Source organism: Aphelocoma coerulescens (genome assembly GCF_041296385.1).
Source record: "Aphelocoma coerulescens isolate FSJ_1873_10779 chromosome W unlocalized genomic scaffold, UR_Acoe_1.0 ChrW_unloc_scaf_2, whole genome shotgun sequence".
In the NCBI taxonomy this organism is placed as follows: Eukaryota; Metazoa; Chordata; class Aves; order Passeriformes; family Corvidae; genus Aphelocoma; species Aphelocoma coerulescens.
In genome coordinates this window covers 6,402,889-6,424,860 of record NW_027184081.1, presented here as the reverse complement: position 1 = coordinate 6,424,860, position 21,972 = coordinate 6,402,889, and the positions used below count along the sequence as shown (strand labels likewise).

Genomic DNA, 21,972 nt, shown 5'->3' with positions numbered 1-21,972 from the left:
TGTCCGGCAGAGGGGGGGGCACGCCGCCACTTTCAGCCAGGAGCTAGGACCGCTCGTTTCTCCTCTGCTCACATGCGCCCCACCCCCTTAGTCAGGCGCCAGCACTTCCGCCTTTGCAGCCATTTCTCCCTCAGACTTCGGAGGGGTAACTTCCTTCCCCGTGGCGTCCAGCAACTCCCGCAGGGAACGCACGGATGCTGCTGTTCCCTTAATTGGTCTGCCTGCGGCCAGCCCGAAGAATTGTGCAACCCTGGACTCCGCTGTTGGGGTTTTAGTTTAGTCCTAGTTTTTTTTCCTGTTAAAGGAATTTTTTCCCATATGCATGTTGCTAGGGGACAAATGGCTGTGCTTAAGGAAGACAAAAGGACCAGGCTGCTCTTTTTGTTTCACCTGGGTATGGGGACAGTTCGCTCTCAGCGTGCGGAGAGAGAAGCTGCTGGTTCTGTTCGGCTGTTCTTTCTTTTCTGCAGAGAAAGATCCCAGGACCCCCGGCCCACCTTCCCTGCCCTGCTGGAGGCCAGGCCGTGGCTGCCTTGCCCTGCTGCTGCTTTGAGCCTTCGCTGTGTTGTAGCCGTGCTCGCCCTGCCTGCCTAGACCTCCGGGGGGTTCTCCATTTGGATACATCTGATCTGTCCTCCTGGATTTGTGCTCATCCCTGCCGCTCCAGCCTGCTGATCCAGCCTGCTGTTCCCGAAGGTCCAGCCGAACACCGGGGCCAGCTGTCAGGGGGTTTGTGAAGCCTTTGTTCCATCCTTTCCCGGGATCCCAGGCCACCGGTGCCGCGTGCTGTCCGGGCTCGCTCCGGAGCGCCCCCTGCAGCCACAGGGAAACCATCGCACCTGCCCTGCTCACCGGGAGCCGCCAGCGACCCTGCCGGCTGCAAGCAGAACTGCACCCAAGGGGAAAGGGCCTGACAGCCGAGAAGGCTGGGACTGGGTTTGTGATTTTCTACTGTTACTACCATAGTTATTGTTGTTTTGTTTGACTGGTTATACACATATAATAGTAAAGAACTGTTATTCCTATTTCCCACATCTTTGCCTAAAAGCCCTTGATTTCAAAATTTTAATAACTTGGAGGGAAAGGGGTTACATCTGCCATTCCAAGGGAGGCTTCTGCCTTCCTTAGCAGACACCTGTCTTTCAAACCAAGACAGATCCGCCCTGGTCTCCCGCCGCAGTTTCGTAAGGCCCCCGTATGTTCCCTTCCCAGAGCTTCCACTCCCGGAGCTGCCACTCCCTAAAGCTTCCATGGCGGCTGCGGCCACTGTCCTCTCTGCTTTCATCTCTGCAAGAGTGTTAGTCACTGCTCTCGAAGTTAATCCGAGAGCTCTAGCTTCCTTACCTTCTTTTCCACCCTCAATTTTGGACAGCCACAATTCGTTCCCAAATTCCCACCATGCTTCGGTAGAAAACAAAAGCGAAGTGTATCTCAATAACCCATGTTCCCGGGCCCACATAATGAGGGCATTAAGATCACGATCCTTTATAATCTCACCTCTCTTAGAGAGAATACTGGCTAGGAGACGAGTCCCTGCCTCATACTCCATAGCATCTCACCTGCGGGTGCTCGCTCGGCTTTGAGACCCTTCCTGCATCCAGCTCCCACAGGCTCCAGCACTGATAATACGATCATTCGGAGTCTTACCACATTTAAGCGAACCTGCATTAAGCGCAAAAATCACTCGGGTCCCTGCTCCGGGCGCCAGGTTTAGTGGGGGGTGGGTTCCGAGCGCAGGGGAGCCAGCTGAAATCACAATACGAACACCGATACGATTTGAGTATCGTGCTTGCTTTATTGTTTACTTACACTCACATATCTACTTTACAAAGCTTCACGCCCTATTCCCACGGGACAGCCTCTAAGCAGAGGGGGAGCTGACCAGTGTGTAGCTTTTCCCAAGGCTGTTCAAGGCTGCCTGCTGTCAGGTGTCTTGCAAGCCTGTCTGCAGGCTGAGGCCCCTTCAGGGGTTCTCCTGCAGCAACCCTGGGGTGCCCAGACTGTCCTGGGGTATCATATGTCCCTGTTCCACAAGGAATCCCTCTACAGAGTCCCTTCCCCAGACTTACAGCTTTTCCCACATCTGCTTTCAAGGGTCCAATCTTGAGCTACTGGGGTACCATTTTAAGGTTGAGCTGTTCAAAAAGAAAAGTTGCCTTCATCTATCTCTGGGAGCATCTTCATCTCTAGAAATAGAGGACCTCCCCCTTCCCTGGGAGCAAAAGGGTTCTCATCTTCATCTCTAGGACTAGGACTATCTCTGGGAGTATCTCTAGGAACAGAGGTCTTTCTCCTTCCGATTTGGAGCAAGAGTCCTCATCACTTCCATGTCTCCCTGTTCAAACTTCTTATCAAATTACAGCTGCTTCAGCATTTGCTTATTTCAGCACAGGTACTTTTGCTCACAAGTACAGTTTGAACCCTCCAACCGCCCATGCTTTCATGAAATTACAACAGGTACTCTGATATATCATAGTCTATCACCACCATAGCTTTACAACAGAATTTCAGCTTCTAAGCATCTCCTCTTTCTCCTCCCTCAGGGTTTCAGCTCTTCTTTCTTTACTTAATGTCTGCAGGCTTCATCTGTTCAGGAGGAAACTTACAGCACTAAAAGGGTTAATCTCACCCAGGCCTTACAACTGGAATTCGCTTATTGCTGTTGGTCACATGATCTTTGCCAGGCAGTGGGCAGCTTCAGCTGAATCTTCAGCTGCACTGGGGGGGGTGTAGAGCCAGGCTGCGCCATCTGCACGTAATGGGGCTGGGGGGGGCTGTGGATGGAACAGGGCCGCACGGCTCCAGGATGGCTGTGTCCTGGTCCGGCCTGGGCTGAGCAGGGCCTGGCCCGGGCCCACTGGGCCCCATAGGGGCTCAGGCCAGTTACCTGTCCCAAGGCCGGAAGCAAGAGAGAGCTCTCCCGGGGTTTGTCCATTCTTAAATGTGGACCACAGAGGCGTGTCAAAATTTTTAAGTGGCTTAAAAAATTGTCAATATTCAAACTAGCCAGTTGATAGGTTCTGTCAGGTCATAGAGGAAGCGGTAAGCACCTCTTTGCAAGAAAATAACTTCCGGAGCTATGCTAACCCATGACTCTGGTCTTGCCATAAAACAAATTAAGGTAAAGGGACTTGCACAGGAGATCCAGTTCTTGGGAATAAAATGGCAGGATGGCTGCCATCATGTGCCTATGGAGGTGGTTAAAAAAATTGCAACTATGGCTCCACCAGCTAGCAAGAAGGAAACACAAGCTTACCTAGCCCTTGTGGGGTTCTGGAGAATGCATATTTCAGGTTATAGTCAGCGTGTGAGCCCCCCTTATCAAGTAACCTGGAAGAAGAACCATTTTGAATGGGGCCTTGAGCAACGACAGGTCTTTGAGCAGCTCAAACAGGAAATAGATCATGCAGTAGCTCTTGGGCCTGTTCAGACAAGATCAGCTGTGGAAAATATACTCTACACTACAGCTGGGGAGCAGGGTCTCACCTGGAGCCTCTGTCAAAGGACATCAGGAGAAACCTGACATTATTAGGTTTTTGGAGGATCAGAAGCCCGATACTCTACAACTGAAAAAGAGCTATTAGCAGCCTATGAGGGGGGTTGAGCCATCTAAGAAGTTTTTGGGACAGAAACATGTCTCTTCTTGGCACTGCGATTGCCCAAACTACACTGGATGTTCAAAGGAAACATCCCCTCAACACATCATGCAACCAGCGCTACATGGAGTAAGTGGGTAGCATTGATTACACAATGAGCCCGAATGGGAAAACCCAATCTCCCAGGAATCCTAGAAGAGATTATAGACTGTCCAGAAGGCAGAGATTTTGAAGCATTGCCTGAGAAGGTGACTTGTGCCAAAGAAGCACCACCATATAACTAGTTACCAGAAAATGAAAGAGGCTATGGTCTATTTACTGATGGATCCTGCTATATGATAGGAAACCATTGGAGGTGGAAAGCTGCTGTGTGGAGTCCCACATGACGAGTTGTTGAGGCTGCTGAAGGAGAAGGCAAGTCAAGCAAATTTGCAGAAGCGAAAGCCATCCAACTAGCCCTAGAGATTGCTGAATGAGAAAAGTGGCCTGTACTGTCTCTATACTGACTCCTGGATTCTGGCTAATGCCATAGCAGAGTGGCTGCAGCAATGGAAGAGCAACAATTGGCAGTGCAGGGGTAAACCCATCTGGGCTGCTGCATTGTGGCAGGTGCATCAATGCACAGGTAGAAAACATGACTCTGAAGGTAGGTCACACGCCCAAAAGTTGTGCCACTGAAGAACAAGGAACAGGTAGGCAAGGCTGCCAAGATTGGAATAGCTCAGGTAGACTTTGACTGGGAGCAAAAGGGTGAGCTACTTATAGCCCAATGGGCCCATGAAACATCAGGCATCTAGGAAGGGATGCAACATACAAATGGGCCTGTGATTGAGGGGTGGACCTTACCATGGAGGCTATCACACAGCTTATTCATAAACGTGAAACATGTGCTGCCATCAAGCGAGCCATGCAAGTGAATTGTCTTTGGAATAGAGGGCGGTGGCTGGGTTTCCAATAAGGTGAGGCCTGGCAAAATGACTACATTGGACCACTGCCACAAACACAAGGCAAGAGCTACATACCATGGTAGAGGTAACAATTGGCTGTCTGGAAACATACCCAGTAAACCATGCCACTGCTTGAAACACTATCTTAGGCCTTGAGAGACACATTTTATGGTGACATGGTACCCCAGAGACAATTGAATCAGACAATGGGACTCATTTTAGAAATAACCTTAGAAATTCTTGGGCAAAGAAACATGGCATTGAGTGGATATATCACATCCCTTATCGCCCACAAGGCTCTGTAAACATTGAGAGGTATAATGGACTACTGAAGACTATGGCGTTAGGTAATGGGACATAGAAAGATTGGGATGCAAATTTAGCAGAAGCCACTTAGCTGGTTAATACTAGGGGATTTGCTAACCACCCTGGCCCTGCCAAAACAAAACCCCTACACAATGCGGGAGGAGATAAAGTCCCTGCACTACACATGGGGAAGCGACTGGGGAAGTCGGAGTGGATTTTTCCTCCTATGGGAAAAAGCAAACCCGCTTGTGGGTTTGTCTTTGCCCAAGGACCAGGGTGTACTTGATGGGTAATGCAGGAGGATGGGGAGACCCTGTGTGTGCCTCAAGGAGATTTAACCTTGGGGGAAGAATAATCGGTGGTGTAAGTTGTATGTTGTAGGAGGTAAAATATCAGGAATGGCATGAAAATATAATGAATTTTACAAGGAACAAGGAGAATGCAATGACAACCTGAGCAGGGCTGTTGTAGGTGCCCAGTTAACACAACCGGGGGCTTGTAACCACAAGCCTTGGCATGCCCTCGGGCAGAGGGGACGCAGCGTTAGCCTCCACAACGTCCTCGCTGGACGGCTCAGTGGAATCAGCGTGGGATGGGTGTGTGCGCTGGCTCCTCCTCAGAGGAAGCACGTCGGGCAGCCGGTGGATTAGGCTCGCGTTAGCCCCGAGGCAAAGAAGGCGGGAGGGGCTTCTGGTGTGGGTTCCAGCAGGTTTATTTGCAGGAGGGACCAGGGACCAGAGAAGCCTCGAGGAAAAGCAGGATAGCCCCTTTATGGGGGGGGTGGAGCAAGGCAGGGAGAGAGAAAACAACCAATGGGGTACAAGCAGAGGGGAGGATACAATTTTTCAGAACAAATGGGGAAAACAGGGAGGCAGAAGTCATTACAGGGAACCAATTAATAACTAAAAAAGGGAGAACTTTCTGGAACAGGGGGAGGTAATTTAGGATTGGGAGCCACCCAGGGGGAGGTAACCTAGATCTCTTCTCGTCCGCCTTCCGATCCACTGTCCTGGGTGGGGAAATCCACCCAGTGGGTGGCCCTGGTTTGACTGACATTTGATGGTTTCAGCCTGAGAGCAGGCTGAGCCACCCCAACATCTCCCCCTTTTTTATTACATTGAAAAGGAAGGGAGGATTTAAGGGATTTTAAAATTAAATACTTAAAAACAGGAAGGGTTAATAAAATTAACATCTCCAGAAAGAAACCCCATGCAATGTCCTTGATAATGGAAGGAATCCGGCCGCTGAAGCTCCCAGTGTACAGGAGGAGCTGCAGCAGCAGGTGGGACAGCAGCATGTGGGATGTCATCATGCAGTCATGGGAGATAACTTTAGGGACAGTGTAACATAAATAAAATTAATACTAATACAATTAACTTAAAAAACAATGGCTCCCTTGGACTCCCCCTCTTTCAAAACAAAGGGCCACTTAGGGGAGGGAAACACATTAGAGAAGGTGGGAAAGGGAATGTTTGTCTTTGCAGCCTGGGAGGAGAATTTCTTGTTTATTCAGGAGGTCTTGTTTCTCCTCCTTTTCCAGGCAGTTGCTACTGCGTTTTCAGGCTGCTTTGGTTTTGATGTCTTTGTTAAAAAGGGTTTGATCCACTTACCAGGGTTCCATCTTGGACCCTCTGGGGTGGAAACACACCCGTAGCTTCTACCCTGGGTGACTAGGGGGTACGGGCCAGGTATCTGTAAAGTATCAGGGTCTTTTATTAGGACCTCAGGTCTCTCAGTCAGTTTATGTTTGGCAGAGTTTGTGAAGTGTCTCATTATGGGAGGATCAGGTTCCTCATAGGAACAGTTTAAAAAGTTCAAAGTGAACAACGCATTGGACAGTCTTATGATGGGGGCAGCGATCTCATTGCCACCCCTTTGTTGTTCTAGGAGTCTTTTTAGTGTCTGATGTTTCCTCTCCACGATGGCTTGGCCTGTGGGCGAGTGAGGGATGCCAGTGATGTGATCCACACCCCACTCACTCATGAATCTGTTTAACTCTGCAGAGGTGTAGGCAGGGCCATTGTCAGTTTTTAAATTATTTGGTTTCCCCAACACAGCAAAGGCCTGTACTAGGTGGTTGATGACATCTTTGGCCCTCTCCCCACTGTGGGCTGCGGCAAAGGTTGCACCAGAAAAGGTATCTGCTGAAACGTGAATATATTTCTGGCAGCCAAATTGGGGGAAGTGGGTGACATCTGTTTGCCATACCTCACAAATGCCTAGGCCTCGGGGGTTAACCCCCCTGACCTAATGATGGAAGCTGAGGTTTCTGGCAGTTGGGGCATGTCGCCACAATGGCTTTCGCCTGGTCTCTAGTGAGGTGGAACATTCGGATGAGAGCTGGAGCATTTTGATGGAACATTGCATGGCTCAGCTAGGCTTGCTGGAATCTGTTAGGCAAGTTTACCATCTCAATAGGCATGGCTAGCGCATCAGCTCTCCGACTCCCCTCTGCGATGAACCCTGGCAGATCAGTGTGTGACCTCACATGCATTACGTAAAAGGATTGCTTTCGGTGGGAGACAATTTGGATTATCTTTGAAAGCAATTTATAGATTTTTGGATTTCCCACCTCTCTGAGTGATGCTCTTTCTGCTCTGGACACCACTCCTGCTACATATGTGGAATCTGTTACCAAATTAAAAGGTTTGTTGAACCGCTCAAGCTCTGCAACTGGCGGTGATCCTTCGACCACCTGCACATCAGACTCCCACTTCTGAGTGCAAGGATTCCTCCAAGCGATGACAGACTTCTGAGATGCTCCAGAACCATCTGTAAAGATCGTCAGGGCATTGAGGGGTTCACGACTCTGAATTTCTTTTGGAATTAATTTAAAGGCCGAATTGAACAATTTGTGTTTCGGGTTGTGAGCCGATATTTGTCCCGAATAACTATTAAAGGCAAATTGGAGATGATTGTTGTTTTGAAGGAGATGGTCCAGTGCATTGGTTGTTAGTGGCAGGTAAACACATGTGAAATCACACCCCGCAAGGGTACGGAGGCGAGACCTAGCCTTTACCACCAACTGAGCCATGAGCTCCTGTGGCGTGGTAATACTTTTGGACGGCTGGTGCGAGAGGAAAACCCACTCAATAATCAGAAGGGGATCCCTCTGCACCTTGTCCCACTGGAAAACCAGCCCATGGAGGTATGGCATTTCCCCCAACACTATAAATTGAAAGGGCAGACCTGGGGCATAACAATGGGCTTGGCAAGATGACAGCACCTCCTGGACTTTGATGAGGAAGTTTCTTGCCTCTTCTGTCAACTGCCTTGGGGATTTGAGATCCTCATTCCCACAAAGCAGGTTGAACAGAGGGGCAAGGTCCTCAGTCGTCAGTCCCAGGAGCTGCCTCACCCAGTTGATGGACCCGCAGAGTTGATGGAGTTCCTGCAGAGTCTTGGGGTTATCATTGATCTTTAATGGTTGGGACACCACCGTCTGCTCCTCTATTTTTTGTCCTAAATATTTAAAAGGTGAGGTCTTCTGGACCTTTTCGGGATGGATTTCGAATCCATCAGCCTCTAAAGCCCTGATTACCTCCCCCAGAGTCCAGTCCAGGTACTGCTGCGTGGGCGCACACACCAAAACATCGTCCATGTAGTGTAGGATCACAGCTCTAGCTGCCTTTTTCCGGACAGGGTACAGAATACGAGCAACATACCACTGGCAGCTGGTGGGCGAGTTTTTCATGCCTTGTGGCAGAACTCACCAGTGGTAGCGCTGCATGGGAGCCTCTCGGTTGAGGGAAGGCACCGAGAAGACAAACCGGGGTGCATCGTCCGAATGCAGGGGGATATGGAAGGAGCAGTCCTTGATGTCTATGACTGCTAGCTTCTACTACCTAGGGAGCATAGAGGGTGATGGAATTCCGGGCTGCAGGGGTCCCATGTCCTCAATGACCTCATTAATTTTCCGTAGGTCAGGAAGGAGTCTCCACTTGTTTGTCCCCGGCTTTCGGATCACAAAGACTGGGGAGTTCCAAGCGCGGTTGGAAGGCTCAATGTTACCCTTCCCCAGCTGCTCCTCCACGAGTGCAGTGAGCGCTCTCAATTGGTGTGTTTTTAAAGGCCACTGATCCACCCAGACCCTTTTATTAGTGAGCCAATTCAATTTCTGGGTGGGGTGCTCCGCAGTGGCCCCTACTAAAAATCCCGGGCTTGAGATGGGATCTCAACCCGGGCTCCCCACTGGGACATGAGATCCCTGCCCCACAATGTAAACCCAGAGTCAATAACAAATGGACGGACTGTTGCAATCCGCCCCTCTGGACCCTCAATCTGGGAAAGAGTCCTGCTTCTCTGGGCAGCCACGGATCCTCCCACACCCATAACAACACCTTCTGCAGGTTGCAACCCCCAATGTGAGGGCCAGTTGTTGGAGGTGATGACCGTCACGTCTGCCCCGGTGTCCATCATCCCTGCTAGGCTGATGTCCAAGCCCTGGCATGAAAGCTTGCAGCTTAGCATCGGCTTGTCCTCCCCTACCACCTCAGCCCAGAAGACAGATGGACTGTAGTTTTCTGATGAACTTCTGGGCATGAGGATGGCCTGGGTGAGAACCTGGCCAGCTGCAAGGAAGAAAGGTGGATTAATACATTGGATGTTAATTGTAAAGAGTCCTTGTGATCCTACTTGGACCATCTCTGGTGTTATTGAGATCTCTGGTGGTGCACGCGTGGTGTCTCCTATAACAAACAAGCAGCAGTCTTTCAGTCCTTCGCAACTCACGAGGACCCGTCGAGGTGTGATGGAGTCCATCGTGGTTGCAGTAGTGGTAGTCACAGTTTTTCTGGTTGCAGCTTCTTTATTTATGTCGCAGATCCGTGCTGGGTCCTCAGTTTCCCGGCTGTACCTTCATGGGAGTGGGCGATGGTACTTGCCCTGGGGAAACAGCTGGGGAACTTTGATTAATCGGGGCTGGAGCTCTGCAGTTCCAGGCCACATGTCCTGGCTTGCCACATCTGTGACAAGTCCAGGTTCTGTTTGTCATCCTCTTGTCCTGAGGTGCCGTTGCCTCAGCGGCACCCGCAGCTCCTACCACATTCCCCCTCATTTTTAAATTTGGTTGGCCAATTGGAACTAAGGTTGTGCAGTGTCGAATCATCTGCTTTAACGTTGGTGGAGGATCAAGTGGAAGGGTCAATCACTCTCTTACAAGGTTCATTTGCATTAGCTTTTGCTATTTGAGTGATTATGCTTTCTCTAATTCTTGTATCTTCCACTTGCTTCTCTACCACTAATTTTAATTTGTCAATAAAGTCAATGAATGGTTCATTTGGAAGTTGCCGAATCTCAGTAAAATTTAGTAGAGGGGCCGATTTAAGGGGCATCATTAAAAATGCTTGCTCCGCCGCATGCTTTACAGCATTTAAGACTGGCTCTGGGGTGTTTCAGGCCTGATCTTGTGGCTTGGCAAGCAACCCCTCACCAGTAAGGTGGTCCATGGAAACCCCTGCATTATTAGGGTCTTGCAACAGGATTGGGAGGACCTCTCTTAGTTGCTTTCTCCACCTGTCATCCCACAACTCGAATTCGGCTGGAGAAAGCAAGCAAGAAAAAATGCTTTGGAGGTCTGCTGGGACCAGCACTGTATTAGTGAGGGTGGCCCGCAGGAGATTCCGGAAATAGGGACTCTCCCTCCCAAACTCCTTCTGGGCCTTACAAAGTTCTTTGAGCCCAGCAGGGTCAAAGGGTTTCCAAGTGGGGTTGCCATCAGCTCGGTTATAAGTAACCGGAGCGGCGAAGGGACCGGAGGAGGCTCCCGGTTCCAGGTTCAAGATGGCGTCGGTTCCGGTTTGCACAGTGTGGGAACCGGAAAGTGAGGCATGGGAACCAGAAGGCCATGCGGTCTCCTCCATTTTGGGGGAGTGCAGGAACAGCAGGGAAAGGGGACAAAACAGTAGATGAAGAAAAGCCTTCACCGTCATTTTCAGGGCAATAAAACCGGGAACTGCTTTTTGGGCGAACAACCGGGGAAGGGGTCATAGGAGAGCAGGTTTGGGTAGAAGCCGAAACAGCCTGGCCAGGGCTACTTCAGCGGGGTGGCTGAGAGGATCGAGGAGAGTCAGGGAGACGGTGGCAGCCCTGTGCCTCTGGGCATTTTACAACTCCCGGTCTTCTCAGCGACAGGGTAGTGGAATGAGGAACGCGAGGGGGGGAAAGAGGGACTTGGGAAGAACTGGGGAGAACTTGGGGCTTTTCTTTTATTTTTCTATTAGCTTTGTATATATCTCTCAAAGCCCAGACCATGTAGAGAAACCTCACTCCGGAGGGATCTCCCCTTTGGTTTAATTCTAATATTTTGTCGCCCACAAATTGCCAAAACGTGGCTGACTTCAAATTAGCAGGGGACATCTGGGGAAAATAAAAGAACAGCCACTTAACAAACCTTTTCAAAAACCCCTTTGATAACTTTAACCCACAATTCTTCAGGGACTCCCCAACTTGGAGATAAACCTCCCGCTGAGGCTGGGAAAGCGTAGCTCCCATCTTAAACCTCAGCCTCAACTTCACCCACCACCGGCAAAAAGGAGAAATTAAAAATACTTTCCCAGGGGCCAGGAATCACAAGAATACTCACACACACGAGAAGAAGACACAGGCGTCTGGTCCTGAAAACAAAAAGGCACGGTGGGGTCCTCTGGATCAGGCTTCTCTCCTGGCAGGAGTTGGCCACATCCTCTCAGAGCGCGGCTTTTAAAACACAGCTCGCTGCCGCGAGAGGCATCAGCAGCTCCAAATCACTGACACTCGCAGCCCCCTGGCAGCGAGGACGATGCAGGAAGGCACGTGTGTGTCGTCCCTGTTCGGGCACCCACCTAACACAACCGGGGGCTTGTAACCACAAGCCTCGGCGTGCCCTCGGGCAGAGGCGACGCAGCGTTAGCCTCCACAACGTCCTCGCTGGACGGCTCAGTGGAATAGGCGTGAGATGGGTGCTTGTGCTGGCTCCTCCTCAGAGGAAGCACGTCGGGCAGCCGGTGGATTAGGCTCGCATTAGCCCGGAGGCAAAGAAGGCGGGAGGGGCTTCTGGTGTGGGTTCCAGCAGGTTTATTTGCAGGGGGTACCAGGGACCAGAGAAGCCTCGAGGAAATGCAGGCTCGCCCCTTATGGGGGGGTGGAGCAAGGCAGGGAGAGAGAAAACAACCAATGGGGTACAAGCAGAGGGGAGGATACAATTTTTCAGAACAAATGGGGAAAGCAGGGAGGCAGGAGTCATTACAGGGAATCAATTAATAACTAAAAAAGGGAGAACTTTCTGGAACAGGGGGAGGTAATTTAGGATTGGGAGCCACCCAGGGGGAGGTAACCTAGATCTCTTCTCGTCCGCCTTCCGATCCACTGTCCTTGGTGGGGAAATCCACCCAGTGGGTGGCCCTGGTTTGACTGACATTTGATGGTTTCAGCCTGAGAGCAGGCTGAGCCACCCCAATACCCAGTGATCAAGTGTGCTGCGTGTCCTGTCCTGACCACTCATCGTGATGGCATGGAGCCCATGTCATGGATCTGGAGGGATGGAGGAAGCCCAGGAAATGGGAAAATAATATCTGTCTTTGAAAGGATGGGGGATAGTAGTTAATGAAAATGCATGTTTTGTATAGAGATGATTTAAGGATGTAGTTTAAGTTGAGTGTGTTGGTAAGAAAGGATTCCAGTAATGAGAAATAAATACAATTGAACAGTTGAAAGATATATAAATTATGTGGGATCTGAGCATGATGCAAATGGTATAGAATAAAGGCATGGAGATTGTATTGGCTCTGACTGAGATAGAGTTCATTTTTCCTTAGCAGCCCTCACAGTGCTGTGCTTTGCATTGGTAGCTGGAAAGGTGTTGATAACATACCACTGTTTTGGCTACTGCTGAACAGCGCTGTCCCTCTAACCTTCCTGGGGTTGGGAGTGGGCAAGATCCTGGGAGGGAATACAACTAGGCCAGCTGACCTAAATTAACCAAAGGGATATTCCATACCATATGATGTCAGCTCAGATACAAAAGCTAAGGGAGAGAGCAGGAATGGGAGGGGGGGGGGGGGGGGCCATTTGTTATTCTACCTTTGCCTTCCGGAGCAAGCACTACACATGCTGAAGCCCTGCTTCTCGGGAAGTGTCTGAACATCACTCACTGATGGGATGTAGAGATTAACTTTTCCCTTTGCTTATGTGCATGCAAAATTTTGCTTTTCTTTTTTTGCTTTGGTAAACTGCCTTATCTCAACCGACTAGTTGTTTTCCATCTTATTTTCTCTTCCCTGTCCCACTGGGGAGTGATAGAGTGGCTTGGTGGGCACCTGGCACCCAGACAAGGTCAACCCACTACAATGAAGGTTATGAATATATAATGGTAATGAGTGGTTTTAATTGATGCAAAATAATTTGGAGGATATACATGCTCCAGAACTTAGTTATGCTTTCATGATAATTTCCAGTTTGGTCATTCTAGAAAGAACATCTAAAGCTTTTTCCTACATGACAACTGAAGAATTGTCATGTTTATTTAACCAGCTCTATCTGGCTTCCAGTAAGTCCCAAATTTAAGTTTTCCACAGCCTTGCATGGATTTCTGCTATGCCAACAAAACACAGAGAAAATTTTTGCTAAGCTTGGTTTTGTTTGTTGAAAGAAGTGTCCTTTTTGCAGAAGAGGGGATTAAGTATTTTTCAAATCGTGCCCTACCTCAGAGATTCCTCACTCCTTGAAGGAGAAAATACCAATCATCTGGCATGATCCTGCTGTTGGAACCACTGCATGTGAAAAAGATTTTTCTTTGTTGTTTTTTTGGGTCAGGCTGGAGATGGTGAGGTCAATCAGCTGTAGCAGCTGGTGCCAAGCTTTTAGCCTTCATGCTGGTGGGCCATGGGGACCAGGAAGGTATGAACCCAGCCCCTGACACCACCTCACAGCCCCTGGGGAGAGTCACTGCTCTTGACCTCCTGGCAGTTCTTTGGCACACCAGCTTCAGAGTATGGCCTCTGCCACTCAAATACCAGCATCCTTGGCCATGCAGTCTTCAGTGTACACTTAACCTTGTTAATAATTTCCCTGCCACAGTTTAAAAAAGAAAATGAAAATCTTCTCTATTGTCTTTCTGTAAGTGGGTCACACCAAAGGGGAATTTCTTATGCTCGCAACTGAGAGTTTGTACTAGGGCTGCAGACAGGAGATGCCACAAAGACTTCAGTCTAAATGCAAACTAAAGAGAAAAATATTATTTTAAGAGTAGGGAAATACGGAGAACAGAGAAAACACCCCCCAGCCAAGTTAACAAGTTGTTAGAAGTTGTACAGAGAAAAATCACACATGCTTCTCTGAATTTTAGAAATGACAGATTTTATTTATAATGCAAGGCACAACCCCCATTTCAAAAATGCAAAAAGCTCTTTTCCCCTAAGTATGCCAAATCATGTGGTATTTTAACTTCCTGGTGGTTTAACCCCAGCCAGCAGCCAAGCCCCACACAGCTGCTTGCTCACTCCCCCACCAGTGGGATCAGGGAGAGAACTGGAGGGGTAAAAGCTCAAAAACTCGTAGGTTGAGATAACGACAGTTTATAGGGAAAGCAAAAGGTACACACACAAGCAAAAGCAAAGCAAGGAATTCATTCCCTGCTTCCTATGGGCAGGCAGGTGTTCAGCCATGTGCAGGAGAGATGATGGGTAGACAAACACTGCAACTCCGAATATCCCCCTGTCGCGGGTTGGGTTTGTAACTGGGCGGAAACACCAATTTAGTGTAGTGGTTTGGTCTAAAATACTCATTACTGTTTATCTTCTGTGAGATAAGAATTAGGAGAAATGCAAAGCAGGCACCAACTTGAAAGAATATAAAGAAGTTTATTAACAGACCTAAAAGAAGAAAAGAAAAAAAAATTATACCACCTACAGAACTCTCCTCCTCCTCCCACCTTCCTCCCTTCTCCCACTGACAATGTAAAGACAACCCTTAAGATGTTCAGTCTGTTTACCACTTCCATAATAACCTTGTTCAGTCCATTTAGAAAGAGAAGTCTCTTCTTGCTCGTGCTATGAAAACAGTATCACACCGAGACAGCCGCCCACTTCCAAATATTGTTCAGTCCATTCAGGAAGAGGAGTCTCTCTGCTCACGATGTGAGTCCCTTCCCCCGACTTGCAGCTTTTCCCGCAACTGCTTTCAAGGGTCCAGTCTTGAAGTTTTTGGGGTACAATTTTAAGGTTGAGCCATTCATAAACAAAAAAAAACAGAGGCCCTTCTCCTTCCCTGGGAGCAAAGGGTCTTTCTTATCTTCAAGACTATCTCTGGGAGCATCTCTAGGAATTGAGGTTTTTCTCCTTTCCTCTTTGGAGCAAAAGTCCTCATCTGGTTCATCTGGTTCATCTCTCTCTGTCCAAACTTCTCATGAAATTACAGCTGCGTCAGCATCTGCCTATTGCTTACGAGTTGAACACTCCACCCCCCATATCTTCATGAAATTACAACAGGATACTCTGATATATCATAGCTTCACATCAGACTTTCAGCTTTAAGCATCTCCTCTCTCTCTTCCCTCAGGTTTTCAGCTCTTCACAGCAATAAAAGGGTTAATCTCACCTCGGCCTTGCAGCTGGAATGTGGCTTATCGCTGTTGGTCACCTGACCTCTGCCGGACAGAGGTGCCGCTTTGCTGAATCTCGGCCGCAGTGGAGGGGGGGGTGGTTCCGAGCCTCTCTGGCCGCCCACGGCAAGGCAGTGAGGGGGGGGTTCCATGGCTGGAACAGGCCCATGGCTCCAGGCTGGCTGTGGCCCGGCCCGGCCTGCCCCAAGCAGGGCCTGGCCGGGCCTGCTGGCCCCTGCACGGGGCCCGCAGCCACCTGTCCCAGCGCCGGAAACGAGAGAGAGCTGAGGTGGGAGTTTGTCTATTCTTAAGTGTGGATCACAGAGGCGGTCACAACTTTAAGTGGCTTAAAGAATTGTCCATATTCAAACTGGCCAGCTGATAGGTTCTATCAGGTCCCAGAGGAAGCTGTAAGCACCCCTTAGCAAGGATATCCCTTCCGGGACTATGCTTGCTAACCTATGACACCCCCTCTTCCTCCTTTTTCATTCAGTTTTATATACTGAACATGATGTAGCCTGGAATATCCCTTTGGTCAGTTTGGGTCCCCTGTCCAGGCTGTGTCTCTTCACAAATTCCCATTGAAAAGGAGTTATATCTTATTTAGCTAGCAGTCTTGTGGTCCTATGAATTTTGCAAGGACCTGTGTTTTAGTTAACTAAGGAATTTATGGTTTTTTTGACTTCATTATCTTAGCAGTTTTCAGTTTAAATCTGTGTTTCAGTAGAACAAGATAGAAACCCTGGGAAAATTAAGGAGTAGCCTTACTGCACCTGCAGGAAATTACTCCATAGACCTATACACCCCAGAAAACTTAATCAATAGAGAATTGTTTAGCTAGAGGAGCAAATTCAATAAAGTATTGTTTAGCTAAGAGGAGGTTTGGGTTATCTTTTACCTAAAGAGAAATGCACTTAGTGGTAATTAAAAGAATAAGAAAACTGGGACTCAGCAGAATTGGAATGTGCATGTGCTGGAAGTTGCCAACCTGAAAGTTCATCTTAAGTGATGAAGACGATAGCTGATGAAGAGCTGATGCCCCCCTTCCCCGAAATGATATCAAGAAAAGGACACTAGATGGCAGTCTTGCTCCACAAAAGAGCAGCAAGACAACATTTGAGATTACATCTATGATGCACGAAGATGGGCAGACTATGGGAGGGGGCTGTGGGGAGGTCTTGAATGATACTGTGTATTTAAACCCCTGGAAATTGTTGTTTCATTGGATATGTTTATAGGAAATAAACTCCCAATATGTCCCCAGCCTGGCCATAGCTGCAATAAAGGAATGTTCTATCTAACAGAACTTTTCTATTGGATCTAAGTTCTTTATTTCACCATGCACCCCCAGCCTCCTTGCCAGCATGGCAGTATGAGAAGAAGAAAAGGCTCTATGCAAGCCCTGCTCAGCAATAACAAAAACGTCTCTATATTATCAACCCTGTTGTTGCCCACCGACCACAAACACAAACCAACAGAGAGTCAGTTTATGCGGTGCTTTATTCAGGGCCCGGGGACCTGGGGACTAGTGTCCCAAATCAGGCTTCCCAAAGGCCTATCGTTTCACTCAGCTCTTTATACAGTTTCAAACATTGGCACACATACAAGATTTATTCTTCAAAGTAAAACATACATCACAAGGATTAACAATTGATAATCATACCCTACGCCATATCTCTCCATGGTTGTCTAGTCTTAGATAATGCTCAACGAGCTCCTACCACTGAAATCCCCCTTGCATACAACATATATCAACCCAGAACAATTTACTTTTAGACAGGTTCACCATGCCCAGCTAATTCACTAACAGGTTCACCATGCCCAGCTAATTCACTATTCCTAACCTCCCCACCCAGTACATTCTATTCCTGTTTCCCCAGAGAACTATTTCTACACCTGAGGCCTTACAGCCTAGCAGAGCCTTAGCCTTACTACTTCTAAAATCCAATATCCTATCCTTTTTGTAACAAGTCCCCCCTTTTGAGCATCCTTCGAGCTTCTTCTGGGTTCGCAAGGATGCTCAACAATTCATGTCGCTGTTTCGCGATAAGCAGGAGGTGGAACGGCTGGTTCTGCCAGGACTTCTCTTCGCATTATCGCCTTCATTATTCGCCGAGTATGTTGACCTTCCTTGACAATCATTCCTAAAAGACACTTATATACTATTAAGGCAACTAAAATGATTATAACAATCATGATTCCATATTGTACAATTGAGGATATCCATCCGGACATCCGAATTCCCAGGGAGCTGAACAGTTCTCCAACCCAATTGTGTTCTGCCTCTTTCTGAATATCATTTACCTTTCCTTCAATCCGTTCTAATTGACTTATATCCTTTTCCACTTCTTGTGTAACATTCGGGATGTGAATGCAGCAATGGTCGTCTCTACCATGCAGATATCCACATACGCCATGCTCTTTCAACAATATCATATCTAAAGCCATCCGATTTTGAATTGTCATTCTAGACGTAGCTTGTAACTGCAGATTTAAGTCCTTGAATCCCTTCTTGGTTACAGATGCTAACCTTTCTGTTTGTCCTAACAATTTGTACAACATTTCCCTGTTTCGATATGATGATATTTGTGCAAAGAGAGATTCTAATACCCACCCAAATTTAATTCCTGAAGAAGGTTCATGCCAATCTTCCCCTTCTTCTAACCCTATGTCCCCAATTTCCTGACTTATATCTCGCTTATGTCTTATTTGTATTTCTGAGGCCGTCAATTTTGTCGATTTCCAGAAAGGACAAAGAGTTGGAACTCCTAAAGTAATTTGTGTAGTTGGACCATCTACCGGCATATGAGTGGTCCAATGTCCATGACCCATTACCCAAACTAAATTTCCTGGAGCTCGGATTGATGTAGTTTTACAGTTTAACTCTCCTTCTGTATTTTTGTCTTTTATCGTGTGGTTATATCCCCTACATTCACAGCCAAATCTCAAAAGTACCTTTACCGGCAGTAGACTCACAGACTCACTTGGGCTGTCACAAGTGAAGACCTCAGTGCAATTCCAATCGGTCATCCTAGGTGCATCTTTCCTCCAACTATCCTGTCCTTGATAGGTCTTTGAGTAAGTTTGATTTTTCCGTCCCTTCCAATGAATACACCATTGAACTGTTCCTATATAACTATAAGTTTCCAACAAACTAGGTCCCCAGATTGTCTGCCATTGTTCCATGGTAGTTGTGTTTGTAACATTCTGGCATGTTATTTCAAAATATTGTTCAGTTGCCGGGACTTCTCGTGTTTGCCTCTCATCGTATTCACACCATCCTACTCCCTGGAATCTTCCGATTCTGGTAAATACAGCATTCGGAAGCTTGTAACAATCTGCTCGGGTCCTCGGGGTTTTCCTCCTTATCACATTTGTCCGATTAACCAATTTAGTTCGGCTCCTAATCTCCTGGGTACAACTTAAGGTAACTGTTCGATTAGATGCAGGCATGTCTGGAGCTGGTATAATTCCCCATGGTATAGGGTCTCCTGCCGCATGGGGCAAAGGCAGACATGCAGTGATTGCTGATACATTTTGTGTTTGCCCAAAATCCCTAATTAAACCCACAATCAGATTCTCTGGTTTGGTTTGGATTTCATCCTCTAGTACCTGCCGAGTCACCCTTGTTCTTTCAACATAAACACTAATCATCCCGGCTGCCCACCAATCATCTCGAGCAACCCAACACCAGTATTGTCCATTATCTTGCTGTTCTAGGACTTCTTTAATTACTAACACTATTTCTTGGGGTTTTCTTTTAATTTGATATTTCCCTTGAGCCACCAAGCTTTGTCCTCCAAACCACCATTCATACTCAGTGTAGCTTTCGGTTGGTATCCTACATCTTAAAACCAAATCCTGCCCTTCCTTTGCGTTATATATTTCCTGTTCAGGCTTGATTCCTCGCTCCTGTTGTAATACCACTTCTACCTTCCTAACCCCATAACCTCCACTATTACCACAAATGATAACACAAAGGTATTTACCCTCTGATCTACCAATCTCTGAGTTCGTTATATTCAACCATCCCCTGCTCTCATTTCCCAGCGTCCACCAACTTGTCCCTTGTACCTGTGGATTCCACATTTCCTGTGTCGTGTTCCATTTCCACCATTTCATTCTAATCTGTTTCTGACACCCTGTCTTAAACCTATGAGTACATTTTATTCTGAGGGGAGGTCCGTCCCACATATCTACTTTCCCATTTGGGAGATTCACCTGGACCTTATTTTCTGATTCTGTTTGGGAGATATTTAAAATGTCAAGATTTACGAATCCATAATCATAAGTCCCTTTTATCCAAACCACACAAGCGTATTTTCCTGTTCTGGCTTTTGTTATATTGGATATCTGCAGGGTAATCCTACCTTTTTGCTGCTTCTCATCCCAGACCGTTTCTACTCCTTTATCGGGAATTTGATCCTTGGTGATCCATTTCCATCGTGCCCTGACTCTGTCCCGTCCAGCTCCCTGATCATCGACAAACAAACATGTAAGATTTACATTTGAATTCTCCGGTACCCACACCCTTGATTCAGGTATTGTGATTTTAACAAAGGTTTCAACAATTATTATTTTACTCAAGAGTAACAACAACAGCATTAATTTTTGGCTTTGAACACCATTCTGGTGGGAGATAGGGGTTCCACCGACCATCGGGAGGGGACCTTTTTGACCCGTGTGTAATGGATCCAGCTGTTGATCCCGTCGACCTTGACAGCGGTGTAAGTTGTCATTATCACTTGATGGGGGCCGTCCCATGTTTCCTTCAGAGGCTCCACCGACCAGTTCTTCACGTAAACTTGATCTCCTGGGTGAATATCGTGAGCAGGAGTGTCCAGAGGTAACGGTCGATTCCACTCCAGCGTGGATCTCAGTGCTGCAAGGGTCTTATTTAAAGACAGAACATAATTTACAATCATCTGATCCCCAATTACATGTGGGTCCCCTTGATAGGTTACAGCATGATATGGTTTGCCGTACAAAATTTCATACGGACTTACCCCTATCCTTTCTCGTGGTTTAATCCTAATCCTCAGAAGGGCTAGAGGCAATGCTTGGGGCCACTGTATTTTAGCTTCTTGACAAATCTTTTTAATTTGATTTTTCAGAGTTTGATTCATTCGTTCCACCTGACCACTAGATTGAGGTCTCCAGGGGGTGTGTAAGTGCCACTGAATTCCCAGAATAGTAGAAACTTCCTGCACGATCCCTGCAGTAAAATGTGGTCCTCTATCTGATGATATTCCTAAAGGAACCCCAAACCTTGGAATAATTTCCTTGAGAAGGGTTTTCACTACCTCCTTGGCCTGATTCGTCCTGCAAGGGAAAGCTTTGGGCCATCCCGAAAAGGTGCACACATAAACTAGTAAGTACTTGTATGCCTGAGATTTTGGTAACTCGGAAAAATCTATTTGCCAATAATCCCCTGGTTGTGGCCCTACACGTATTTTCCCCATTTGGACCTGTCTTCTAACCAACGGGTTATTTTTAATGCAAATCGGGCAGGTGGCATTTATTCTTTTGGCCATTGTTATCATCGAATTAGAGAGTACTATTTTCTTTAGATATTCTACCAATGCTTCTGCACCACAGTGGAGTTTGTTATGTTCAGTTTCCATGACTACTTTCATCAATCCTACTGGCAGTATAACTTGTCCGACCGGTGTTACATACCATCCTACAACATTCCTTCTTGCTCCAGTGATTTGTGCCAACCGTTCATCCTCCGGAGAGTAGCACGGTTTCTCTTCTAAATAAGGTGCAGCGGGATTTTCTCTTGTCGGTATCAGAGCCATTTGAGTCCAGACCAATCTGGCTGCCCTTTTTGCAGCTTCATCTGCCATCCGATTCCCCTGAAATTCTTTCCCGGAGTCTGCTTGATGACCTCGGACATGCATGATCGCTACTGCTTTAGGTAAGTGTACAGCTTCCAGCAACTGAATTATTACTTCCTTATGTTTGATCTGTGAGCCTTGAGAGGTCAAAAGTCCTCTTTCTTTCCACAAAGCCCCATGGATGTGAACCACACCAAATGCATACTTTGAATCAGTCTAAATGTTTACTTTCCTGTCTCTACTAAGGACCAATGCCCTTACCAACGCCCATACTTCTGCTTTTTGCGCTGAAGTTTCTGGAGGCAGTGCTTTAGCTTCCACTATTTCTTGGAGTGTCACCACAGCATACCCTGCATACCTGGTTCCATGCTCCATAAAACTGGATCCGTCCGTGAACAGCTCCACATCGGGATCTGCCATCGGGACATCTTTCAGATCCTCACGGCTGGCATACACTTGTTCGATCACCTCCATGCAGTCATGCTCCAGTTCTCCTTCCTCTTGGGTGGACCTGAGGAATTCTGCTGGATTGAGATGGTTGGTTATTTTTAATTCAACATCATCTTGTTCCCGCAACTGAGCCTGATACTGCATCATTCTGCTGGAGGAGAGCCAATGCCCCCCTTTTTGTTCCAAGACGGCTATGACCATGTGAGGTACATATACCGTGATGTGTTTTCCCAGTGTCAGTTTCCGTGCCTCCTGAA

At 47.6% G+C, this 21,972-nt stretch overlaps 1 protein-coding gene across 2 annotated transcripts in view; it reads left to right on the top strand.

The window, feature by feature from the left end:
- LOC138102847 (sorting nexin-18-like) overlaps positions 1-21,972 on the top strand; it is an 89,083-nt gene that overhangs the window by 43,469 nt on the left and 23,642 nt on the right. Inside the window, exon 2 of one of the 2 annotated variants that reach the window (XM_069000597.1) lies at positions 15,383-16,705. The exons of the other annotated variant lie outside the window; for it this stretch is intronic. Coding sequence (XP_068856698.1) covers positions 15,383-15,498 — 116 coding nt within the window. The 3' untranslated portion in view covers positions 15,499-16,705. Of the gene's footprint in view, positions 1-15,382; positions 16,706-21,972 lie in introns of those variants that run through there. 2 annotated transcript variants of the gene reach the window in all.